Source organism: Hesperophylax consimilis, chromosome 4 (assembly GCF_061612785.1).
Source record: "Hesperophylax consimilis isolate HC1 chromosome 4, BYU_Hcon_1.0, whole genome shotgun sequence".
Classification (NCBI taxonomy): Eukaryota; Metazoa; Arthropoda; class Insecta; order Trichoptera; family Limnephilidae; genus Hesperophylax; species Hesperophylax consimilis.
The window spans coordinates 27,564,466-27,588,834 of NC_142839.1; the positions used below are offsets into that span (position 1 = coordinate 27,564,466).

Sequence of the window (24,369 nt, forward strand, 5' to 3'; positions counted from 1 at the left end):
AACTTTCGGAGTTTTAAGATTTTGAGCAAACGAACATTTATATTTCATTTATAGTGATTGATGATTGATTGATTGATTCATGATGATTGTCTAATTGATTGATTGATTGAAAGCTAGATTTAAGTTTTCAATCCAGCAGGACTGGAAAGATAGTTAAATCCCAGTCTGCAACATTGCGTGAGGTAATATGTACATTATTACATAGAGAGAAAAAATAAATTAGGTAGGTCCCGAATGAAGACATAGTTACTTAAAAAAGTATAATATTAATATATCGTCCATCTTGGAGGTCACCGCGTTATCTCCATCCATTGCCCATTTCATTTTCAATTTATTTATTTTTTAAATTTATTTTATTTTTCGAAAATGTATATTTAAATTTAATAACAGAACGGAACAGGTATATAAAACAAGTTTCGCAGTTTGTTGCTTGGTGTGGGACATATTTTAAATTTTACTGCTCATGAGTTGAGAGCTGAGCCACTCGAATGTCACGCTCATAATGTGAACCTTATGGGGTTAATTATTTATTCCGAAAAGCTAAGATAAATAAATACAGTTTGGGAAGTTGTTATGGGTACCGCCTCTCCGGGAACCATATATTAACCATTTAACCAAAACCTCTGCCATAGGTCACCCCAAGTAGTTTGGTGACTTAGTAGGGGTGTTCGGGTTCATGGGGTGAGGTTTGTCCGGGTCTTGGGGACAGATGCATCTGCCCACTAAGTGACCTAGAGACTGGTTGAGTGAGGCCTTATGACCTCTCTAGCAGGACTCTCAGAATATCTCCTTGCACTACAATGGGATGGAAAAGGGAAGGGAGATATCAAGAAACTACAATAATTAAAAAAATCATTTTTTATTAATATTACCATATACTTTACTGAATTAGATCAAGTTTGCAAAAACTTTTTTTTTGACAAACATTGTTCAGATTTTTCCATAAATTTTGATGAAAATCATAAAAAAGTTTCTAGGTATGAACGTGAAACACGACGAAGGTAAATCATTAAAATAAATATGCAGGTATATATACGGCACACCATTGAACATAATCTCTTCTAAATAGTCTTATAATTAATCAGATGTTTGAGGAAAAGCAACCTTTCACTAAAGTACGAGAACTGTTCATTCAAAACTCACTCAGATCGACTAACAAATGTTTTGAATGTCAAATTGAATGAGAAATTGCTACCAGAGTAAATTATTAATCTTCACTAGGTACAGTATAGTTAGATCAATATTCGTTTTAATAGGTAGGTGTTCATACCCACTAATGAAATTTACAATGTCAACAACTGAATCTTACCATTTGGAATATTGACTGATATGGCGTCATTATTATCGGTGAAATTTGTCGTTCATTATATATTCCGGTCGACGTATTGCCCCGTATTGCCGGTGAGTTCGCTCGAATACAAATATTATGACAATATTACCGGGCCATATCTATTTCCTTCTCACTCTGTTACATAATATATGAATCTCTGTTCGAAATCTACCCGTTACAAAAACTGTCAAAATTTCGAACGCGATTAAGGCGATGCACTTCGTAGTAATGCAAAATCATGTGTTTTTGGTTTTGAAAATTTTGTCGCCTAGAAATGTTTCAGATGCCTTAATTAAATACTGCGAGTAGAATATATCTTAGCGTTTGAAATAATTGAGTATTTTTTTGGACAAGTCTTTTTATAAGCCCAGAAAAAAATAATGTATAAGGCCTATGAAAACTGCTTTAAAGTTCAAAATCTCTTACTTACGAACCTATTGTCGGTTAAGATTTTATTGGATAATGTGGAAAATTAAGTTATTTATAAAATGATTGGAAAAAAATTTAATATTTATGCATAAACATCTACAAAATAAAATAAAAGGCACTTTTTGGCCATGTTTTTTTCTTGCATAAATCAAAACAGGCGGATGGTGTTAAGCGGGAATTTAAACCTTATCGCCATCTACGTAAGGGGTGTTATTGATAGAGGCTTGATTTAAAATTTTACACGACGTAGTGCATCGCCTTAACAGTAAATAAATTATTTCGTGAATTTGTTTCGAATACATGACCGCCATCTTGACGGGAAAAGCCAAATTGCTCTGAATATTGAAGACCTTGCCCGCAAGACTATTAACGGGCAATACAATTGTTCGGCGATTCGTAATAATAAGCATCTCTAGGTTAAGGTGTTTCATAGAAATTCAAATGTAACATTGTCATCAAATGGTCAATCAGGGCCACGTTGATCCTTCAAATTTAAAAGTTCTCCGTTGTACGTCCATTTAGCTTTCTATGAAATTGTGATCAGCTAAAAGCATACTAACATGACAGTTGTGGTCATTTGATGCCAATTTTACATTTGCATTTCTGTGAAACATCTCAATCTTTATGCCTTAAAATCTAGAATTCATTGCCACATGACCTAAGATTGATAAGATATGCGACAAAATGAGGAGATATTTAAAACCACAGAATAAAGAATAACACTAGAAGTGTCATCCACACAAATTTGAATGGAAATTAATGTTCCATTTAGCCCAATAGCCTCCGTTTCAATTTCACTCGCCTGACGTCATGGATCTCCATTCTATTTGAATTTCGTAAACATAGTTTACTATTAAAAATGTATGCATCGATTAGGTAAATATTTGGATCACGAAACACGCCCATAAGGCACATTCTTTATTCGATGCTTAAAACGTATCCCTCCATAAAGTCACTTTACCAAATTGCAAATCTTATTTTCACAGTTAAAAACGTTCGTAAGTAGGTACCAAAATAACGTGTTCATAGATGGCGTTAATTTAATTATTTTAATAAAATATATTTATTGAAAGATATGCTTTAAAATATTAAGACAAACTATTTGTTTTCACCCGTGCATACGCGATATGAATATGAAATAATAGTTTTGTCCAAATACAAACTCAAATTCTTTACAATATTGTATCGGTGATTCAATCCAATATTCTAACGATATTTTAGTAAAATATTTAAAATAACGCCAAGTAAAATATTTAAAATATCAATGGACGCTTAGATTATTATTACTTTCACCCTTAAGTTCTTTGAAGCAAATTGTGCTAACGTTTTTACTTGTTTCTTGCCTTGTTGAAGATGAAATTTCTCGAAAATTGCCCACGTATTATAGTTACATTTATAAAATTTTAAAAATTATTTCCACTCAGCGTGCAATCTTGTCGAATAATTAAGCGCAATTGCAGAAGAGAGATACATACTGGTAAGCAGTGAAATGTCAGTTTATGATACCGAGCGCAGTTCGGAATGCATTGGGAACTTCATTAATGATTGCTTCAGCACATTGCCTCCTGGCGAATGCAGAATTTCAGGCGAGCAATACCACCAGCGGAAAACGGGAACATTAGCACTTAGACGGGATCGATCGTAGTCGACCGCTTGCCGAAAGCTGTGTGCAAAACTCACGCCGAACTTTCAACACTTACCAAGCCCCCGGCCCCCTTGCCTTTCCCTCTTTGTCTCTTGTGTGCCGGAGCAATGGGCCTTGCTTCCTTAACTTCGTCGCTGATGATTTTATCACTACAACTGGATTCTTGATTTTACCAGGTCCGTCTTTAGGCTCCGTAGTAAGCGTTCAAAAAGAAGAAGAAAATTGAATGAAAAGGGGATATGTAAATACGATTATCGAAGAAAAAATTAATAAAGCATGACTTATTTAAAATAGAACAAATATTTCTAGACAAATGTATTGAGTAGCATTTCAAGAAACACTGTGATTTTTTTACACCAATAACTTGTTAAATAATGTGTTTTTTATTGTTGGAATTTCATATAGTTACTTTTCAATTTGGGAGGGGAGTATGGTGATCGGGAACCATTTATTTGATAGCCAACATACTGCCGCTGCAAATAAGGACAGTCTGTTTTTAGTTACCGTGGCAGCGTAAGTCGCTCCAAGTGGTTTGCTACGTTCGGTGACTAGTAGGGGTGCCCGGATTCATGGGGGTGAGGTTTATCTAGGTCTTGGCGGCGAATACTTCTGTCCACTTTCTGCGTGGTGGTCCGAATCTGGAGAGACTGGTTGAGGGAGTCCATTTGACCTCTCCTGCAGAACTCTCCTGACCCATCGCCTTGCACAGCAGTGAGAGAGATGAAATCATACGTCCGTCACTCCTGAATCCACTGACCCCCGGATTTCTACCCATCCCACAAACCTTTTCCTTACCTAAACTTAGAGATTAAAAAACTTGTTCAAGGGAAATATGTTATAAATAGGTAGAAATTCGGAACGCGCCCTTAAGGTTATTTTTCACGAAAACGACGCCATATATATTAGCCAAATATTATTAATGATTTTTTTTTTACCTGGTTCGGCTTAACCAGGTACAGCTTGACTGGGTTCGACCTAACCGAGTTCGGATTAACTGGGTTCGAATTAACAGGGTTTGCTTGAACGGGGTTGGGCTTATCGGATTATCTTTGGCAGCGTAACCAGGATCAGTTCGACAGGGTTCGACTTTAACTGGGTTCGGATTAACAGGATTCGACTCAAAAGGCTTTGTATACACCGGGTACGTGTTAATTAAGTGTAATTAAACGAGTTTGGATTTCATCGATGACCTGTGGTCTTGTTATCGCTGCTGGAAATTCAGAAAAAAACGCAGAAAAACATGGGCTGCATAAATGTACCTATTTATTTACTATGAAGCATTTTTGAACATATTTGGATTAACCAGTTTATTTGTTTTACCATTAACTCCTGTAAATCGAGAGTCCACTGTATGTTACAAGTACCGACCAAACTCTGCAACACAACATCGCACAATTCCTTGGAACTTATAACACACTGAGCTCGTTGTTTCAGGATAAACCTGAAGTGTCTTCCGTTATTACAACATTAGTCAGGCATAATTAAAATCTCACTATAATTCAACCTGAATAATAATAATAATTGGATTACTTGTATAGCACCGTTTTTGTGCAATCACCTCAATATATGTAATAATACGTATTTATTTATTTAGAATTAACGGCACAAGTGCCATTTATATAAATAAAAGTTAATGATAGTCATAGAACAACAAGGAAAAAATATAAGATTATGTAATACAAGAAAAATAATACACATTAATAAAAAGTTATTAAAAGAAACAAAGAAGTAACAAAAACAAAAAAAAACTGCTATTCAGTGATCTCATTAATAATAGCTCTACTAAAATGTTTAATCAGTGCAAATTCATAATTCGATAGAGGCATTTTAAAAACATCAGCTAACATTAAATACGAGATAGCAGTGGTGTATAATCTATTAATAACAGAATTGTAGCCTGAAACATAAGTATGATTATATGATTTAAGATTTTCACGGCCAGAAATATTTTGGTTATTTGTTTTTTGGTTGTTATGCCGTGTTGCGCTAACTCTTTCTTTAGAACTGTGCTAACTCTTTTTAACTTCCTTCCGAAACGTTGGCTAAAGAAGGAGTTCGCGCAACACGGCATAACACCCCAAAAACAAATAACAAAAATAAGTATGATTTTTACAATAATATGTACTTACTAGGGAATTTTGATCTAATGATAAGAACATAAAAGTGAATCAAAATTAACTTAATCAGGACTATCCAACTGATCATTTATAATTGATAATTTATAATTTTGAAATATAAGAAGAAAAAAAATTATTCTGTCACTTAATGTCAACAATTTCAATGAATGTAATAAAAGCTCATTCTTCTTCTTCTTTCGTGTTGTGGGGAGGGGGGGTCAGAGGGGAACATCTAGGTCTGCGAGCCATTCTAGGGCCTCAGACGTCGTCATATGAACCTCATCAATCCCGCCGGGGAATGAATAGAGCGGGCATTCGTTGACAAAAGCTCATAATATAAAGATTCTAAAGGAATTCCATGTCTAAAATTAATAAAACTCAAAAAAATTCTTTTGACTCATTCAATGATATTAATATGATTATTAAAATATATAGATATAATATGATCCTGCAGACGAGCTGGCATGTTCAGCTGGCATTTGTTTGTCTACCTATTTTTTTCAATAAAATAAAAATAATAATAATAATAAATAAAATAAAGACAGGTGATAAATTATAAGGTAGGTAAGTTTATTCTAGAATAATGGAATAAATACCAGTTACCGATTTCCTGATTCGAATAAAAAATGTAATAGTAAAATATTCTCAGATATGCAATCTTAACTTAATTCATACCAGCATGCTTGTTGTAGTTTGGTCAAGTGTTTTAAATGTCAAAAATAATATTATTTCAAAACTCAAAATGGATTTTCAATTGAAAATACCCCCAGAAAGACAAAACAATCAATGTAAAATTTTTATTTCATCACTGAAAAAATACACTTCTGTAGTTCAGGAAGCAAACGAATAAAATATTAACTCTAAAGGCAATGAGTGTGTCAAGACAAAACGATTTACCTATTTCAAAAGTTGGCCTAGATAGCTCGGAGAAGTATTTTTCCGGTTGTTAAAGACCAATAAAATGTCATTTAGGAAAAGAAACGCATTTAAGAAAACGAATAGCTGCCACGATAATGGAGACAAACATTGTTTTAAAGTAGCATTATAAACAGGCAACAAAGAAAATCAATAAATCGAGATTATTTTATAGGTTCCCAATTTGTAAGTAAGGGTTACACGTTCCTTAGAATAGGGTAGAAATTTAGTTGGTGTCGCTAAGACGGGTTTTAACGGAAATATTTGGGATCAAAGGCGGGACATTATAATAAAGCGAGGCTGTGGTTAGACGGAGAGAGAACTTACCCCTTGAACCAAAATTCATAAAATACTTTCTCGAGGACTTAGCCATGGACTTAGCTCATAGCAAACCTGCTATTTCATTACGGAGTTTCAGTTTAACCGAATCGAAACACAATGTCGCTTACATGACTTGAAATGTTTCAGATCTTTTATCAAACTTAACAGTTTACGTTCAAAAAGGTCTGCATTTAAATTTTGTAATACAGAAATAATTTTTTTTTTTTCCATTTTAATGAATTTAATAAAACATTTTTTAACATTGCTTCAATTTTTATTAGAAGAACGTCTTCTTCAAACTGACACATATCACTTAAATAACGTTATTCATACATTTATGTATGTCAGGGGAAGACACAAATGAGTTTATCGTTGAAGAAGAAGATAATATTAATAACTCTAAACGAAACATGAAACAGAACAAGAAATAATAATTAGCGTTAGAAAATAAAAGGTGTTGTCTCGTTACTCCCGATAAGACAGTGATCCTGGGTTCGATTCCCAGTGGAGACCGTTACCTTTTTTATTTTTCTTTGTCTCGTTCTGTTTCATATTGCGTTTTGATTTATTAATGTTATCTTCTTCTTCTTCGATGATATATTACATTGATGCGTATAACGTTAACAAATTATTAAAATACGGTATTCCAATAAAATGGAACAATGAGTTTATGTACCTATAATGCTCCAAAGTGGAACGATGTTAAAAATGTTTAGTAAAATTCATTACAGGAATAAACGTTTAATTTGTTTTCTTGTTAAATTATTAAACCTTTTATTATTATGATATCCCAGACACGTTAAAGGGCGAGACTGAATCTGGTTGTAAGGATTGATGAACAAAACAAGGTATTTTGTTTTATGCTCTCAGTAGATAACGAGTTGCGTGTTTTCTTCGTTAACTAATTAGAAGTTTCCGTGAGCGCGAATATCTCTCACTAAAAACTTTACTGCAACGGGATTTAAATAAAATGAAAATGTGCTTTTAGGATAAAATGTTAAATTATTAAAGAAATGATCTTAACTACAGACCAAATTACTAAACTTATACAATAATATTGAACAAGTGATTTCATTTCTGATTTTGCAGCAAATTCTTAGCTTGAACTAATAATGGTATGAGTATTTCAAACCACATCACTTTTGACGACCATCAAATAGACGGAAAGCGCTATTTAACATTTTTAAAATTCTCGGCCCGTTTCAGATTTTGATCAGCTGACGAGCATAATAGTATGATCGTTATGCTTGACAAAAATGGGTGAAAAGCTATAATGGGCCGAAAATCGGGGTTTGACGGAACGCATCCAAATAATTTCAAAATGGCACTGATCGTCGATTTGATGGTTTTCAAATATTTTCAAAACTTAACTGTCAATTAGCTCGTTGTTTTGAGTTTAATTTTGTTAAGTTAAGGTTCTTCACATTAGAATCAAATAATGCAATACCACCAACTCATCGTCTAACTATCGGATATTGATTATTCTACACACCAGAGAATTCAGGGAAATCTTTCCCTTCCGACGAAAAGTTTGCAAGAGAACTACCCTGTAGGGAACGATTTGGATTTTTAACTTTCTTTAAGTCAAGTTTTACTGGTGACCTAATTTAGATTCTGCATAAATTACTCTTTGATGGCATACTAAAAATAAATTGCCCAACAAATTACAAATACACGGTAGAAAAAAAACTAGATCATAATTCAAGATTTACTCAAAATGAAGGATTGGTGGTTCCTAAATAATATGCAAATGAATACGGTGAAAAAAACCTAAGCTAAATTGTTCCGGATCTATTTTATCAACTACCAATAATAAATAAACTTTTTAAAATATATATGCACCTACCCCTAATGATGCCACTGGGGCAAAATTGGCAATTTGTTGCCATTTTTGACGATTTAGTGCCGCCGTAATTTATTTATTTATTGTTTAGGAACATTTACAGACTATTAACATGAAAAAAAATCATTAGATAAGCGCTGCAAAAAACGTATATGTCAACAGTCCACTTAAAAATGTTCACATTATGCACAGTTTAAGTGTCATTATACACTATGTATTAACAAAAAAAATTTAAACAGCAAAACGTGAGCAAAGGTAAAAAAAGAGATGTCAAAAACAAAACATACAGATAAATATATGATCCAAAAAACAAAATAAACAAAAATAAAACAAAAAACAAATAGAGTAAATAAAAAAAACAAATATTCACAATCTATTGCTAATTTGCTTTTTAAAATAAGCGAGACTATGTGCATATATGTATAGGTGTATCGATTTTTAACTTTTTTTTGTTTTCAAATTCCAAGTTAAAATAAAGTTGCTACTAGTTACCACAACTTACCACAAAAAGTTTTGGATTTTTAAAAAAATGTTTAGGTCTCCCGCACAAGGCCTAAATTTTTAATTTTTTTCAAAAAATAAACACTAAATAAACACTAATATTAATATTACAATTAATTCCGGTGGTTTAAACTAAAAAAAAAACATGGTTCATATATGTACACGAAATTACAATATTTCATCAAAATTAACAAATTTTAGGGCTTGTGCGGGAGTCCTAAAATCGATTTTTTATAAAAAAAATCGTTTCTTACTTATTTTTTTTGCCCTAGTATTACTGTTTTTTAACTTGGAATAAACACAAGAGTTACGATTTTAATTATTTAAATTATAAAAAAAATTGATATTTTTTGAAAAAAATTAAAACTTTAGGCCTTGTGCGGGAGACCTCAACATTTTTTAAAAAATCCAAAACTTGTTGTGGTAAGTTGTGGTACCTAGTAGCAACTTTTTTTCAACTTGGATTTTGAAAACAAAAAAAAAGTTAAAAATCGATACACCCTAATGTATATCTATGTAGTTACACTCAATAGAATTGTACAGACGACACATTCTAGACAATGGATTGAAGTATGCAATATTGTTCTTAAATAATTCTAGATGGAATATATTCTGATTCCTGAGATTACGTCTATTAGGAACTTTAATAAGAATATTGCTCACACAATGATGATCGTGTAAGGTGTAAAGCAAAGATTTTTATTTGATTAAAGGGCATGTAAAACGCCCATTAGTGTTCAGCGGAGAGCAGTGGCATATGTGATAGATTTTTGTTTAAGTTGAAAAAAATTTATAAGAAAAAAGTCTTCGAAGACCAGAACACCATTAAATTTTTTTCTCAAATAAGTTCGGGAATCGCCGGTTAATTTTTGTTTTTTCATTATGTCAGTCGAGTAAGTTCTAATATATGTAGAGAGTGTAGGTACCCTGTATAAAATACCATTGGAATTTTTTTTAATGTATCAAATATATATTTTTTCGTTAAAATGTACCTGCTGACAAGCAAACGTTGTTTAAATGTTAGTTGTTGGCATAATACGTTAAATAAACGATCAATAGGTGAGCGATAACAATTATTAAGCCGGGAGTAACTGGTATTGCGATAACGGAGTCGTAATAATCAAAGTGTTAAGCCCGCCTGATATGATATCAATGGAGGGTAGATTAATGGAGACGTGTGAGGGACGTAATATACCCCAACAAAGCAATATTACGATGAGGAGATGGCAGCCCGAGCTCTGTGCGATGCAACTCTACCTCTATGGAAATACACAAACGGAGCTTGTGGTATATATTCACAGCAATAATATACAAATATCTCGATGTTTAGGTACCTAGGTACCTATTATTGGGGAGTATTAAATTAACAGAATTGCTGATGAACTGTGGCGCTGCACCACGTCGTGTGATATTTGGAATCGGGCCGCTAACAATAACACTCCTTATGTAAATAGTGATAAGGTTTAAATTCCCAAATTTTATATGTATTTTTTTAAACATTTTCCAAAAAACTTATTTTTCACATTATACAATAAAACCATAACCGAAAAGGTATTCGTAAGTAGGAAATTTTGACCTTTAAAGCAGTTTTTTACAAGCCTAATCCTTTTTTTTTCTGAGCTTACCAAAGACTTAAAAAAAAGGCTCGATTATTTCAAAGGCCAAAACGTGTCATTAACTATTAAGAGTTGATTTATTTGGTGCATCTTTTTTAACTCTGGATATGCAAAAGAGCATTGGAAGAAGGTGTCAATTTGTATAGATACTTTCATATTACTCCTTACTATGTACCTATAAAATAATGTATTTTTTCTAATATAATATTATATTTGGAATGTTTCTATCAGGCATATCTACTGCACTGTTTATAAGTATATTGTATAAACTACATAAATATATAATATGTAAAAGACTTTAAGAATGATTTACTTTATTACGACGGTTAAGGTAGTATTTAAACAACGTTCACTGAATTTTATGGACGGTATAAAACAACTGTTATTTACAATTTAAAGTTCTACTACTTAATATGCATTATTTAATATTAATAAAAAGTGAAATACTACATAATAACCTTGGAAATTAAAACCACAACCTCTAGATTCATAGCCAAGGATCTTAGCCATACAACAACGGGAGACATACATTTGATAATTATATCGTTTTAATAAGGCAAGATTAAGTACCTACTGTGTGCAGCCAAATTGCAAGCTTATACATTTTTTGTTCTTATTATATTTATTAGAGCCATGGGACTCTAGCGCGGTGTCATTTAACCAAACAACTTTCCAACCCTTGGGTACAATACAAATTCACACAATTATCAACCTCCCAGTCACATTTAGTGTAATGACTAGTCATCAGACTCGCAGTGTTTAATTATTAAAGCAACTAAAATATTTTTAAGCGATCTAATTTACTAACAAAAAACACGTGATTTTGCATTGCTTTGTGGTACATCGCTGCTGAAATAACACCAGTTATTCAGTGTTGTCATTTTTTAATGCAGTGAAAATAATAATTATTAATGAATATTTGAATGTGTAATTTCTTTCAAAATTTGCAAATGAGTCGATTTCAATACTAACATAGTGAATTCTTTCATTTACCATTTTGACGTCAGATATGATAGATGAATTTCTTCATTTACCAACTTGACGTCAGACATGATAGATAAATTCCTTCATATACCATGTTGACGTCAGACATGATAGATGAATTCCTTCATATACCATGTTGACGTCAGACATGATAGATGAATTCCTTCATATACCATGTTGACGTCAGACATGATAGATAAATTCCTTCATATACCATGATGACGCCAGATATGATTTTTTTGGAATTTACGAATAAAAATAACGCAGTGTAAAATCTTTTCGAATATTCAAAATCGATCATCCTGTACTAATAATTATGGTCCGCTAATGACAGTTAGTTTAGTTTGTCATAATTTGGGAGGTGGGTTTGGTTACCGCCGCCTCGAGGACCATTATTGAATAACCAAAACCTCTGCCATAGGTCACCCCGAGTGGTTCGCTACGTTTGGTCACTTAGCAGGGGTGCCTGGGTTTATCGTATTAGGTGTGTTAAGGATGCACCTATCAACTAGCTGCATATCAGATCAGGAGAAGTTCTCTTGACCCTTCGCCTTGCGCCGCAGTGGGAGGGATAGATTTAGACGTCCCTCCTGAATCACTGATTCCTATATTCCTAACCAACCTTCATACATTTTTCCTTCATCTTTAGAACTTCATCTCCTTCTTTTCTTTAAAAATACCCTTTTACACAGAATCCCCAAAGATACCATAGAACGTGAAGGAAATTATTTTCATTAGGGCCTCAGTGAAAAAAAGTTTCTCAATCCTAAATCCATACGTGTAGTTTGGGTAATCTCTAATTTTGTTACCTCAATAAAATACACAACCAACTTTACTATCTGTCTAGATGTGTAAGTCACTTTACACAGTTTACGGTTCATGGGAAATAAATAAAATAACATGATAACTTTAGTCCACCTAACCACAGAGATATCCCAAGCAGAGTTAAAGAATACACATACCTCGATGTTCATACATGCTCGAGTTTTATTATCAGGGAAATAAAAAAAAATATCGTTGAAATAACACAAGTTATTGTTGTGACAAGATGAGTTTTTGATTCATGAATTTAATAATAAAATACAAAGTAATATTATAATTTGTCTAGACGTATAAGATGTAAGATTACAACTAGTTTCTATCAAACAATAAAATAAGATTACAATAATATTTCGATGTTCATAGACTCGCGTGCCATTGAGAGAGAGAATATTAAATAACAGGTCAACCGTTATAAGGATGAAATAATATAAGCTATATTCATCGCTTTGCCATTATTCTGAGAAGAAATAAATTGTATTTTAAAGAAATCATTATTATGAAATCAAATTGTATTTTAAAGAAATCATCATTATCAAACCATTATTATATAACTTATTTGTGTAAAAGTGTTAAGTCAAACACGATTTCAGTAAAAATACAAACAGAGATGAGATTCAAAGTCATAAAATAATATCTTGGTCGTTATATTTTCATGCTGATGAACACTACACTTTACCTCATACATTTAGAAAAATGAGTCCTGTTAAAAACTGTATTGCAGGCCATTTCCTAATAATAAACTTTTAGTACAGTTATAATACATCGGAACACGGGTTCACACACTTGCGTTTGTTCTGATCATATACAATGATGAAATGCGAAAATATTATGAGCACGGGTTCGGACGTTGCGAGACATTCATAACACATTCGTGTTTTACTGAAAGTTTATTAGGAAACCTGTCAATTCATTTGTGATGAGGAAGCTACGTAGCCAAAGATGTGTATATTCTTGGTATACCTTATATTAAAGGTAGGTAAAAAGCATTAAAATTGCTTGACAAACGGAGTCTAGAAACGTTCAAAACTGGTTTTTATTTATTTTGTAAATCATTTTATAAGAAAGCAAAAAAGTTAATCAAGTGAAACTGTCACAGATAATCTTAGCTATAATACTGTATTTTTAAAAAGTCGTTTCTTTTATGCGTTCATATATTTCTATTAAAAAAAATTATTAGTTTACATTTATATTTTTTTATTGAGTAATTTTTTTTTATTTGTACTCTACTCAAGCGAAACGATAGGAAAACCTTCAATTAATCTAAAGCATATTTTTTGGTATTCACAGTGTACACCAATTCGTTATAAAGATTAATAAAAATAGTGATTTGGCATTAAGCTGCGCCTTAAAGGCATGCCCTCTTGTAATCCAATATTTTATATGTGTGTACTATAATAGTTTTCCATTGTAATAAAATAACTTATTACTAAGGTCTTTCTAGCTGTATCTCATAGCTCTGCTCTAGTTTATTTCATATTAGATTTATGACCAATGTATATCAGAATGGATATAGAATATTAAACTCATATGAGACCCAGACTATATTGATCACAGCGTTGCAACATCTTTGCTTCTTCATTAAATAGATTCCGACTTATTGAGTTTAACTCCCGTCTAAGAGACAAGATTCAAAATAGATTAAGTACTTCCAAAGTAAGGCTGTGCACTCAGCCATATAATTATTTAGAAAGCTGAAGCACTGAAGACCTCAAATTTCGAGTAAGAAAATATGGTAAGAATTAATTATCGAGGTTGGATAAAGTTTGGCCAGCTTTCATTTGGCATAGTAACTTTAAGAAGGTTTGGTTTTGAATACTTTTAATAAGGCCGTTAGAGGACTTGTGGAGTGGTTAATTTTTTTTTGACCAACGTACACATTTATAACTCTATAGATTAAGCTTATTATTTTGGAAATTGGCGGTCGCATAGAATCTTGTTAACATAAAGGGTATTAAGGAACATACTTTACTTACTTTAATTAGTGATTCCTGACGTTATTTAGAGTAAAAAACGTGACCAAAAAAATTTGAAAAGTTTTGAAAAAAAGACATTAGTCACCGGAGACCTAAATTTTATTAACATTTTTACTCCAAATAATCCCATGAATCACTGGTTAAAGTAAGTGAAGTACGTGCCTTTACACCCTATGTTGATGCAAAATTTCACAAAATTTGATCGACTGCAACTTCAAAGCAGTGTAAAATTAATTTAACGACTCACAAGAAAGAGACTAAAAATAATATTTTATTTAATAATATTCTATAGATATTGTGGAAGATTTTGACCTTTATTCATTTACTACTCGTATAATATATCTTATTTTCCTTATGTCCTTAAAATAATGGTCAATGAACAGGGAAAAAAATGTTTGGATATTCTAAATATGAACAGTTATCCAGTATATTTCAATATTTGAAATGGAAAAATTCTTGAAATTAGGAAAAAAAAGATTATCTGTTAACTGTCGCATGTGGGTTTTTTTTTTACGTAATTTGTGAAAGGTGGTTGACGCGATCTCTATTTTAATATTATCGAGACCAGCCCCCAGTACAAATGTCGCCACTCCCGAATAAGAAATATTCAGTTTGTTTGTTGCTTTAAGTGATATCTGGAATTTTTCAACCCCAGAAGAGTGTGGTTAAGGGTACATTAGGTCACGATATTTACGTCATCTATGGATAGGTATTTCAAATAAACTAAATTTGAATCAGTTTTGACAGCCTCGGTGGTCGAGGGGGAAGGCTCTCGATTGGTAATCCGAAGGTCGCGGGTTCGTTTGTAAATTTTTTTATTTATTTATTTTTTTATTTTTTCATTTAGTAAAAGATTATACATTTATATACATTATTTAAGAAATGTTTTGACTGCCCAACTAGGAGGATTCCCGTTTTAGGACAGTCAAATTAGGATGAGTATTAACATTTTGATAAGTTGTTTGATAAGTATAGTATTAAAATAATAATGAAATAATAGGTATTTGTACTTTTAACTGGTGCCTAAGCCTACTAACATGTTTGTATAAATATGAATAACAAAGAGAAGAAATACAATAAAATAAAATATTACATTAAACATAAGATTAACTGCTGCTTGGGTAGCATTCTAATTGAAAAGTATTAGGTAGGTACATATATACATATATTTTATTTTATGATTATGTGTTATTTCATGATTTATGCATTAAAAATAAAAATTAGTACACTTGCGGCACGTTGAATAGCAGAAGATACTCTCAGTTTTGCTGTGGTGTTAGACCATCATTCAGAATTGAAATGTGGTTTAAAATGAATTAAGCAGTGTTTGGTGATCAGTTCTAAATAGCTAGGTACTCCCATACCTTTCTCTTCCCCATCTCATTCCCTTAACCACTACCTTCAGATTCACAACATACTCCAATTGGGGATGCCATAGTCTCACTGGCTCCAGATGGTTGGGAGAAGTTGGGACTTTTGTGCGGTATTCACATGTATCACAAAGCCATGTTATAAGGGAGGTATCAGCGGCAAGGTCACATATCACCAACCTGCTTGTTTCTCTGCATCGCCCAGCCGCAGCCCCGTCAGAGTTGCAGGGGGGCTGCGCCCCTTGGCGTTGACCGCGTACACCTCCAGCCTCAGGGCCGCGCCCCCCGAGGCCTCGGGACCCAGGCCGGGGTACTCACCCGGGGACTCTAGGGCTTCCAGTGGCCAGGGGAACACAGGCACTTGACTGCTCATGTTGAATCTGAGGAGAAAGTAGTCAAATTCCAATTAAAAAAGTTTTGTAGGGGATTAATAAATGTATCAGGTGCACCACCCCATCCTATTATGCCATAAGTGATTGCAGACTGCACCAGGAAGAAGTAGATCATTTTCAATTTTTCAGCGTTTAAAATTTGCTTGAGTCTATAAAATATGTAGGTAAGATATCTTAGTTTAGAAGTGGTTTGATTAATATGTGATTTCCAATTAAGATTAATATCTATTGATACTCCTAAATATTTTATATTTTTGACTTTAGCGAGTTCGTTGCACAGGAAGCACATGTCTTGATTGCAAGTTGCATTATGGATTCTAATTTTAAGGTTTTTTTTTGTTTGTTTTTTTATGTTTTTGTAAAAAGGTAAGTAAAATGTTTTGCTGTAGTTTAAGACAAGTTTGTTGTATTTTAACCATTTTGAAACAAGTGAAATACATACAGTTGCTTTCGAAAAAGTTTCTGTCCAATTATTACCATCCACTATTATTACCGTGTCATCGGCGTAAGAAACAATTTTACCAGGGATTACAAAATTACATAAATCATTTATATAAATTAAGAATAAAATCGGGCCAAGCACAGTTCCCTGCGGAACTGTGCTTGTTTTTTGTGTTCTGTCTTTAAGATAGTTTGATAGTAGTTTTAGTGTGTCTTTTTTGAAGCCCAGTCGAGTTATTTTTTTAATGAGTAAATTATGATTAACGGTGTCGAAAGCTTTTCTTAAATCTAGGAATATGGCAAGACATTTCTTTTTATTTCATATTCCCACCAAAAATTCTAATGCACGCTAAAATGAAATAGAAATTAAATCTTGAACGGAATATTGATTTATACTTGTAGAATTATTAAAAATAATCTGAAACAAGCATTGATAAAACCATTATCAAACAAAGAGATTAATTAAAGTAATAAAAAAAAATACCGTTTGGAGAGGCTACTCCGGACAAATAATTTTCTCATGATTTTTAGAGTTTCTGGTAAACCAGAAACCAGAGAAAAATTTTAGAATATTTATTTAGAGAATTTTATCCTCAAAGCATTTGTATTATAAACCGTACTTAACTATGTATGACTTCTGACAACTGGTATTCCACGTAAAACTTACTAACAGGTAAAACACGTTTATGATGGTATAAAAAATATTTATTGTATATATGCGTGAAAATATGCATGCCTAGTAATTATTTATTTTTTTTAATTTCGTAGTTAGTAGTTAATACACCACACCCATAAAATCACAATTTTAAAACCTCGATGAAATTGAATTGTTAAGCAACCTCAAGAAGACTGGCCATAAATTAACAACACACGTATATCAGTCACAAACGCCAGCATAAAACTGTTAAACGATAACCGTGAACCTTTTCTTTTCAAGGTGACGTGATACACGAATGTCATTCACAATGCACATGTCCGGAGTCAGTCGTCCTATCCGAAGTGGCCTCATTTTTCGATAAGCTTTCACTGTCAAAAACAGTAAGTCGTCGGCCCTGATTCATATAAACCTTTACATTATTCCGTTTGAAAAAAAGTTCTAGGGTAACTATACCCCCAAGCACGTCAAACAATAAAAAAGATGGGCTTACGCGAAGAACAATAAAAAGGATTTCTAAACAGTGTTCGTCTTTCTCTGAAAAAGTAATGGTTGAAGATCCCCTTCCAGAAATGATTCGCCTGTTTAAGCATCTAATAATTAAATCAGCCTGTGTGTAGGTACCTCTTGGTGTTCGTATCTGTTCATTTGTGTATTGCCAGCCATGGTAATATTGAAACATGTTTATTCTATGGAAGGGTTCGCTCTGAGGGCGGAATATTCACAAGACCAAAACACTATCCCCACAAAGAGCTGAAGAGATACAAAACGTGATGTTATTTTGCACGAAGATATTTTGTTTTTAGCCCCACAGTACTGTAGTATTTGGTTTGATGAAAGCGAATTGCATACCTGGGTAACTCTGTTACTTCATTCAATTTGATAGCAACAAAGGTATTACCATGATAAAGCATAGAACGTGGAACCAGAACCTGACAACAGAACGCAATAATATAATAATTAATAACATTGACTTCACTTCATAAGTAAATCCACGAAAATAATACCATATTAGCTGCTTTCAAGCTCGATATGAAACTAAATAATAAATTATTAATCTTTTGTAAGACATGATTGTTTTAGTATTGTTGGCTGAAAAATAACATGTTGCGAAAACACATTTTACAGATACAAAAAATACGCTAGGCACAGTGTTTAGTAATCCTTAATGCCCACCAATTGAGAAACGGCTGTCAAGATGACACATTTTTATATATTATAGCAAATAATACCAAAGATGCAAGTCGAAAATTCATAATGAACATCGCGAAATATTTCAAATCTATCTTCTATCTAAATAAATAAAAATGTTAATGTTCGTTTGTTCAAAATCTTAAATCTCCGACAGTTCTCCACCGATTGCTTTGAAATTTTGACACAACGTTACTTCTAAGTGCGCGTGTGTTTTTATATACATATATTATATAGATGTCACCTGCAACAGGTAGAAACATGATTTTTTTTTAAACAGCGCCATCTGTTTTGGAAGTAAAAGCAAAACGCAAAACGTAAACGTCTCTCAAAAAGCAAACGTCTCTCTATCTGCAAAATTAAAAGAACTTATTATCTTAACACAGGCAGTCAAAACATTGAAGAAGTAGAGGAAATTAAATACTTGTAAATTGTAATCGAAAACAAGTAAAAACATAACTTCTTAAGTGTGATAAAGGGGGAATTAGACAATTGAACTAGGAAATTGGTTTGCAACACCACTGTAGCATTCCACCTTAATTACTGCACAAGTGTCATTTTTCTGAGCAATAAAACACAAGTTAAAATAATGGTAATAATTCTCACCGAGAAAACTTACGTTGAAGTTTAAAAAAAAAAAATATAATTCTATTTAAGTTCTTCTTGGAATCAACAAAATACTTCCAAATTAGAGTGTTCATAGTAGGTACCTGTAAATAACTTTTATAATGCTACTGTAAAGGTGCAGATATTTAGAAAAAAAAAGTACAACAGCTAAGCAGTGTGTTTGTACGTTATTATGTAACTACAAAATTACAAGTGGAACTTTTTCTAATATCTGTTGTTAAAAGAAAACGTTTTTGCAAAAACTACGTTAAATTTAATGATTCTGCCAATGTCTCCCGTTAAAAGTCTTTCAAGTAAGTTCTGTTTAAATAAAATTTCTTCGAATGTCTTCTGTCAGAAAAAAAAATTATCCTTATAATAACTTATGGCAGAAGAAATTATTCTTCTGTTGCATGCAATGGTTCATCCAATAACTCCAGAAGAAAAGATTCTTTGATCGTTTTCTAACACACGAAATAGTTCTTCAAATAGCTTTTGTTAAAAGAAAAGTTCTTTTACTAATTTCTGTCAGAAGAAATGGTCCTCCCAATAATTTATTTCTAAATTAATGGTTCTCCGAATTATAAATTTATGGTCAAAGAATGGTTCTTCCAATTAATTCTGTTATAAGAATTGGTTCTTCTACAAACTTGAAAGCATTATTTGTATAAAGTGACAAAGAGCTTCGCTAGCACAAACTCTATTCTGAAAACCTTTATGCTTGTGCTGGAGCATATAATACATAATAAACTAAGCAGCATAAACAATCTCGGGATTAGCCGTCCATTAATCGTATCGCAGGTCCGAGGAGAGTTCCTCCAGTGCCGGTACCGGTGCCTGTGCCGGTGCCAGTGCCGGTGCCGGTGCCAGTGCCGTGAGGAGCTGCCCAACTTAAACCATTCTAATCTAATTAGATCCTTCCTTAACGCTAGCTGCATGAAAGAACCTGGGACGGGCGCATTGCAGCTGGAGATAATTTAACTCCGGCTCCCTCCAACCAACCAACTTCTACACCGAAAAACTTTCTGCTAAGTGGAGGTGGGGGTGTACTCTGTATTACATTCATTGCTAAATTTTACGAGGATGTCTGCGATCACAAATAATGAAGATTATTAAGATGGATGCCTCTCAAGGAAAACATTGCAATATTAGAAATGAATAAGAAATATGTAATGTAAAAACACAATGAACAGGTTTTCATCGAATGACCAAATTTGTACTAGCAATAAGAAACAAAGCTTATACAAGAAAGGAACTAATAATCATCCAAGGAAAGTTTTTTTAAATTTTTTTTTTCTTAAAAAAAATACAAATATTCCCGGGTTACGAATAACCTGACAATATTTGAAAATCTCCTACTACCACAAATGTTGCTAGTGCTGTGATGGAGGACTGAGTCAGCCGAGGAATTGAATACACTACGCATGCGTGGGACCCAAACGCGATGTCAACTCAGCCACCGATCGATTAATTAATTAATTCACGTGTTTAAAAAACAGTGAATCCAATCAGATTTAAAAAAAATACAAGTTATAATATTAATTGAAGAAGAAAATAATACTAACAAATCTAAACGAAACATGAAACAGAATAAGACACATAAAATAAAAAGAAAACGGTCACAACTAGGAATCGAACCCAGGTCTCGTGTCTTACCGAGATAGCGTCTTAACCATAAAATATGGGAAAAAATATTTGCAAGATAATATTGTTAATTCTAAATTTGAATTATGAGATCGACAAATATGAAGTTCAATAACTAGGTCCCAAAGGCCAAGTGGTTAAGACGCTGTACCGGTAAGACGAGAGATCCTGAGTTCGATTCCTGATTCTGACCGTTATATTTTTATTTTCTGTGTCTTGTTCTGTTTCATGTTTCGTTTAGATTTGTTCAAAAATTTAAAAAAATTGTTACAGAATTTAAAAAAAAAATTTGTTACGTTAGTTCAGTTCACGTTAAAAATATATTTATTACAATCTTGAATTCACTGAAGCTTAAATGAAAAACGTTTACCTCAGAAGAAATGTTGTTGAAGAGACTGGTCAATATGATAGCCATCTTACGATGGAAGAAGGCACCATGAAGAAGTGTACAATATTACAAAACTAAAACTATTTTAATCGCTTTGTCACAGAGGCCAAATTCAATGTGAATTCTCTGAAGCAGCAAGCCTAACATGATCCAATGATGTTCATCGCTGGATAGTGTAATATAATTGAAGAAGTAATGTCATTAGTTCGGCAATAATATCAACGGACCTTAAGTACTTTATCTTCTAACGTGTAACTTTACAGGAATGTAATCATGTATTAAAGTTATGTGTTTTTATTTAGTATTTCAAATCGGATAAATACATATTTATAGTATTCTTTGTGGTTCGACATTACGAGTTTATTAAAATCAAACGCACATTTTGTATTAAACCACGAAGTTTACTGTATTTTTTACGTCAGCCGGTTTCGTATGGATAAAATTACAATTATAATAACTAAATTGTAAAAGAGAGTTATCGGTTATAAAAATGTCTTTTTATCTACATAGAACTGACTAACCTGTCTTATAATTTAGTTAGTAAAATTGTCCTTATGTGGCTTGATCCAAGCGAAACCAGTATACATTAAATGTAATAATGTTTGAGGTTTAATACGATACTATTATAAGGCGAAGCTTAATGCTAAATCACTATTTTGATTAATCTTTATAACGAATTGGTGTAAATTATGAATACCAAAAAATTGCTTTAGGATTTAAATATGCTTTAGATAAATTGAAGATTTTTCCTATCGTTTCGCTTGAGTAGAATACAAATAAAAACATAAATGTAACAAAATAAAAAAATATATTTTTCCAATAGAAATGTATGAACGTGAAAAGGAAACAACGTTAAAAAATACATTACTATAGCTAAGATTATCTGTGACAGTTTCCTTTGATTAACTTTTTTGCTTTCTTATAAAATTATTTACAAAATAAATAAAAACCAGTTTTGTGCTTGAAATCGAACATCCTAGACTCCGTTTGTAAAGCAATTTTAATGCCTATTACCTACAATATATGGTATACCAAGAGTATACACATTTTTGGCTTGTGGCTTCCTTTTAAGCAAGGTTTATTTTGTGAATTATGGGGACTTACCAGGGCGACTCTGAGAGTATCTACATAATGTAGTATTTAAAAGGTTGTTGTGATGTATGTAGTTCATGGGTATTAACAAAGTGATATTTTTCGAATTCACTAAAAAAGGTAGAGCGGATGTTCGTTTCAGTAATTTAATGTGTTAAACGTAAGACGACAAAGCGATAAGTTGAATATTGAAGACTAACATTTTATGAAGGAATAATTCGCTGAAGCGCCGCGCTGCCCGCGCCTTCAACCTGTTAAATTATATTTCTGCAAATAAATACTTACCTTCAAAATTTATTTTGAGTACACAATAGAAATAATTCCGAAAAATGCTATTAATGTTTAAGACTAAAATGCGAAACAGGAATCGTATAATTTTCTTTGTTGAACAATATACCTACGCCAGAAATCATTCCAGATATATGCCTTCACGACAGAGTAGATCCCAATTTTCATTACATAGGCACTCCACATTTAATTAAAACTCATTCTTGCGTGAACAGTTTTATTGTTGCTCAAAAGGGATAAAATCTGCTCTTTCAAGTGGTCCATTTCACTTGCCTTCACTTTTAATCTCTTCACGAGATACTCCAACTAATAAAATTATTGCAATGTCTGTTCCGAGGAGATTCCGCTATACAGTTTTCTCAAAAAAATAATATTTTTTCTGTGAAACACGTCAGCAGAAAATTCGCTAAAATGTCAAATTTGAAGTGACTTTTAAATTCATAAAATAAAAATGAAAACTTTAACGTATCATTTCAATTTAATAATAATATATTTGAATTCTTATTTTAAATCCAAATTGATAAACTAGACGTTGACAAGATTTAATATGGTGGGTCTTAAATAAATTGATGCATAGAATAAAGGTCAGAAAACAAGATAACTTGCTTCTCGCTATCTTTCCCTCCTATGCTGAATATACATTTTAAGGTCAAATGAAGATGAAAAAAGAAAATCGATTTTCTGCTAAGGTAGAATAAATACAGCGCTTAGGCCGGTCTCACACGGATGGCCAATATTTTAGTTGTGAATGTTTATGTTGATAGGCCGCATCACTACACAACTCGGAAGTTGGCCCAACCTCATCCACTCGCTGCCTGCTGCTACTTACCGAGGAAATTTATTCCGAAACGATACAAAGATAGGTTATATTTGCATTCTTTGTAGATAACGTTTTGCAGTAAGCAGTTGCTTTCGGCATGAACAATGTACATTCTTTAATCTTGATTAAAGCAACGGTATTTACGGTTAAAATATTTATGTAACTTGCAGTGAGATTCCATACAATTATATTAACAGGATACATTATGGAAATAAAGGTGATTCAGAAAAAAACTTATTTTTATTGTGAGCTTTTCTGTAAAAGGAGGATAATTTTTTTCCTATATACTGTTGTAGCCTAAAATAAATCTCCTCTCGTCTCTCTTAACTGCGTTCTATAATATGTATTTCGTGTTTCTTCAATTAACCTTCTCACATTATAATTTGTCAACCATTTATTTGCCTACTTATGATGATAACGAGATATTTGGGTATTCTCATTTGCATTGGTTCATTCAGCTTAATTCAGAAAAGATCATGAAATATTGTATTAGTTCCAGGATCTCATTGTTTGTTTTGTTATTTACGGTTCCATGATAACTCAACACAGTGACAATTCAACACACTTTTAAAAAATGAAATAAAGTCACTAGAAAAGATGAACATTTTTTTTTTAACCTAACCCAACCTAACCTAACCTACTAAACCCAGTTAATAAAGTTTTTGTTTCATCACTTTCCACGACTTTATATAACTTTTTAAAGATGTGATGAATTATCATAGTGATGATTTATCCGGTCACCGTTATTTACACATGTACTTAACTTGTATTTTTAATCCTTCGCTGTTTTACACAAGGGCTGTATATTACAATTCTCATTTAAACTTCTATTTTACACCTTAATAAGGGCTTTTTCATTTTTTATTACTTATGCAATTTTAATTTAAGGAGATATTTATAATCAGTTTTCTAAGCAGAATCTAGTAGGTATTAACAATGCTTTCTAAATTAGAGCTTTTTAATTTTATATGGTACGTTACAGCTGC

General features: G+C 32.5%; 1 protein-coding gene across 3 annotated transcripts in view; it reads right to left on the reverse strand.

The window, feature by feature from the left end:
* The window catches only part of LOC149424497 (neural cell adhesion molecule 2-like), a 239,400-nt gene that overhangs the window by 13,238 nt on the left and 201,793 nt on the right, over positions 1 to 24,369 (reverse strand). For all 3 annotated transcript variants that reach the window (XM_089631386.1, XM_089631383.1, XM_089631385.1), the window contains exon 14: positions 16,047 to 16,246. In XM_089631386.1, the coding sequence (XP_089487512.1) occupies positions 16,047 to 16,246 (200 nt within the window). The remainder of the gene's footprint in view (positions 1 to 16,046; positions 16,247 to 24,369) is intronic.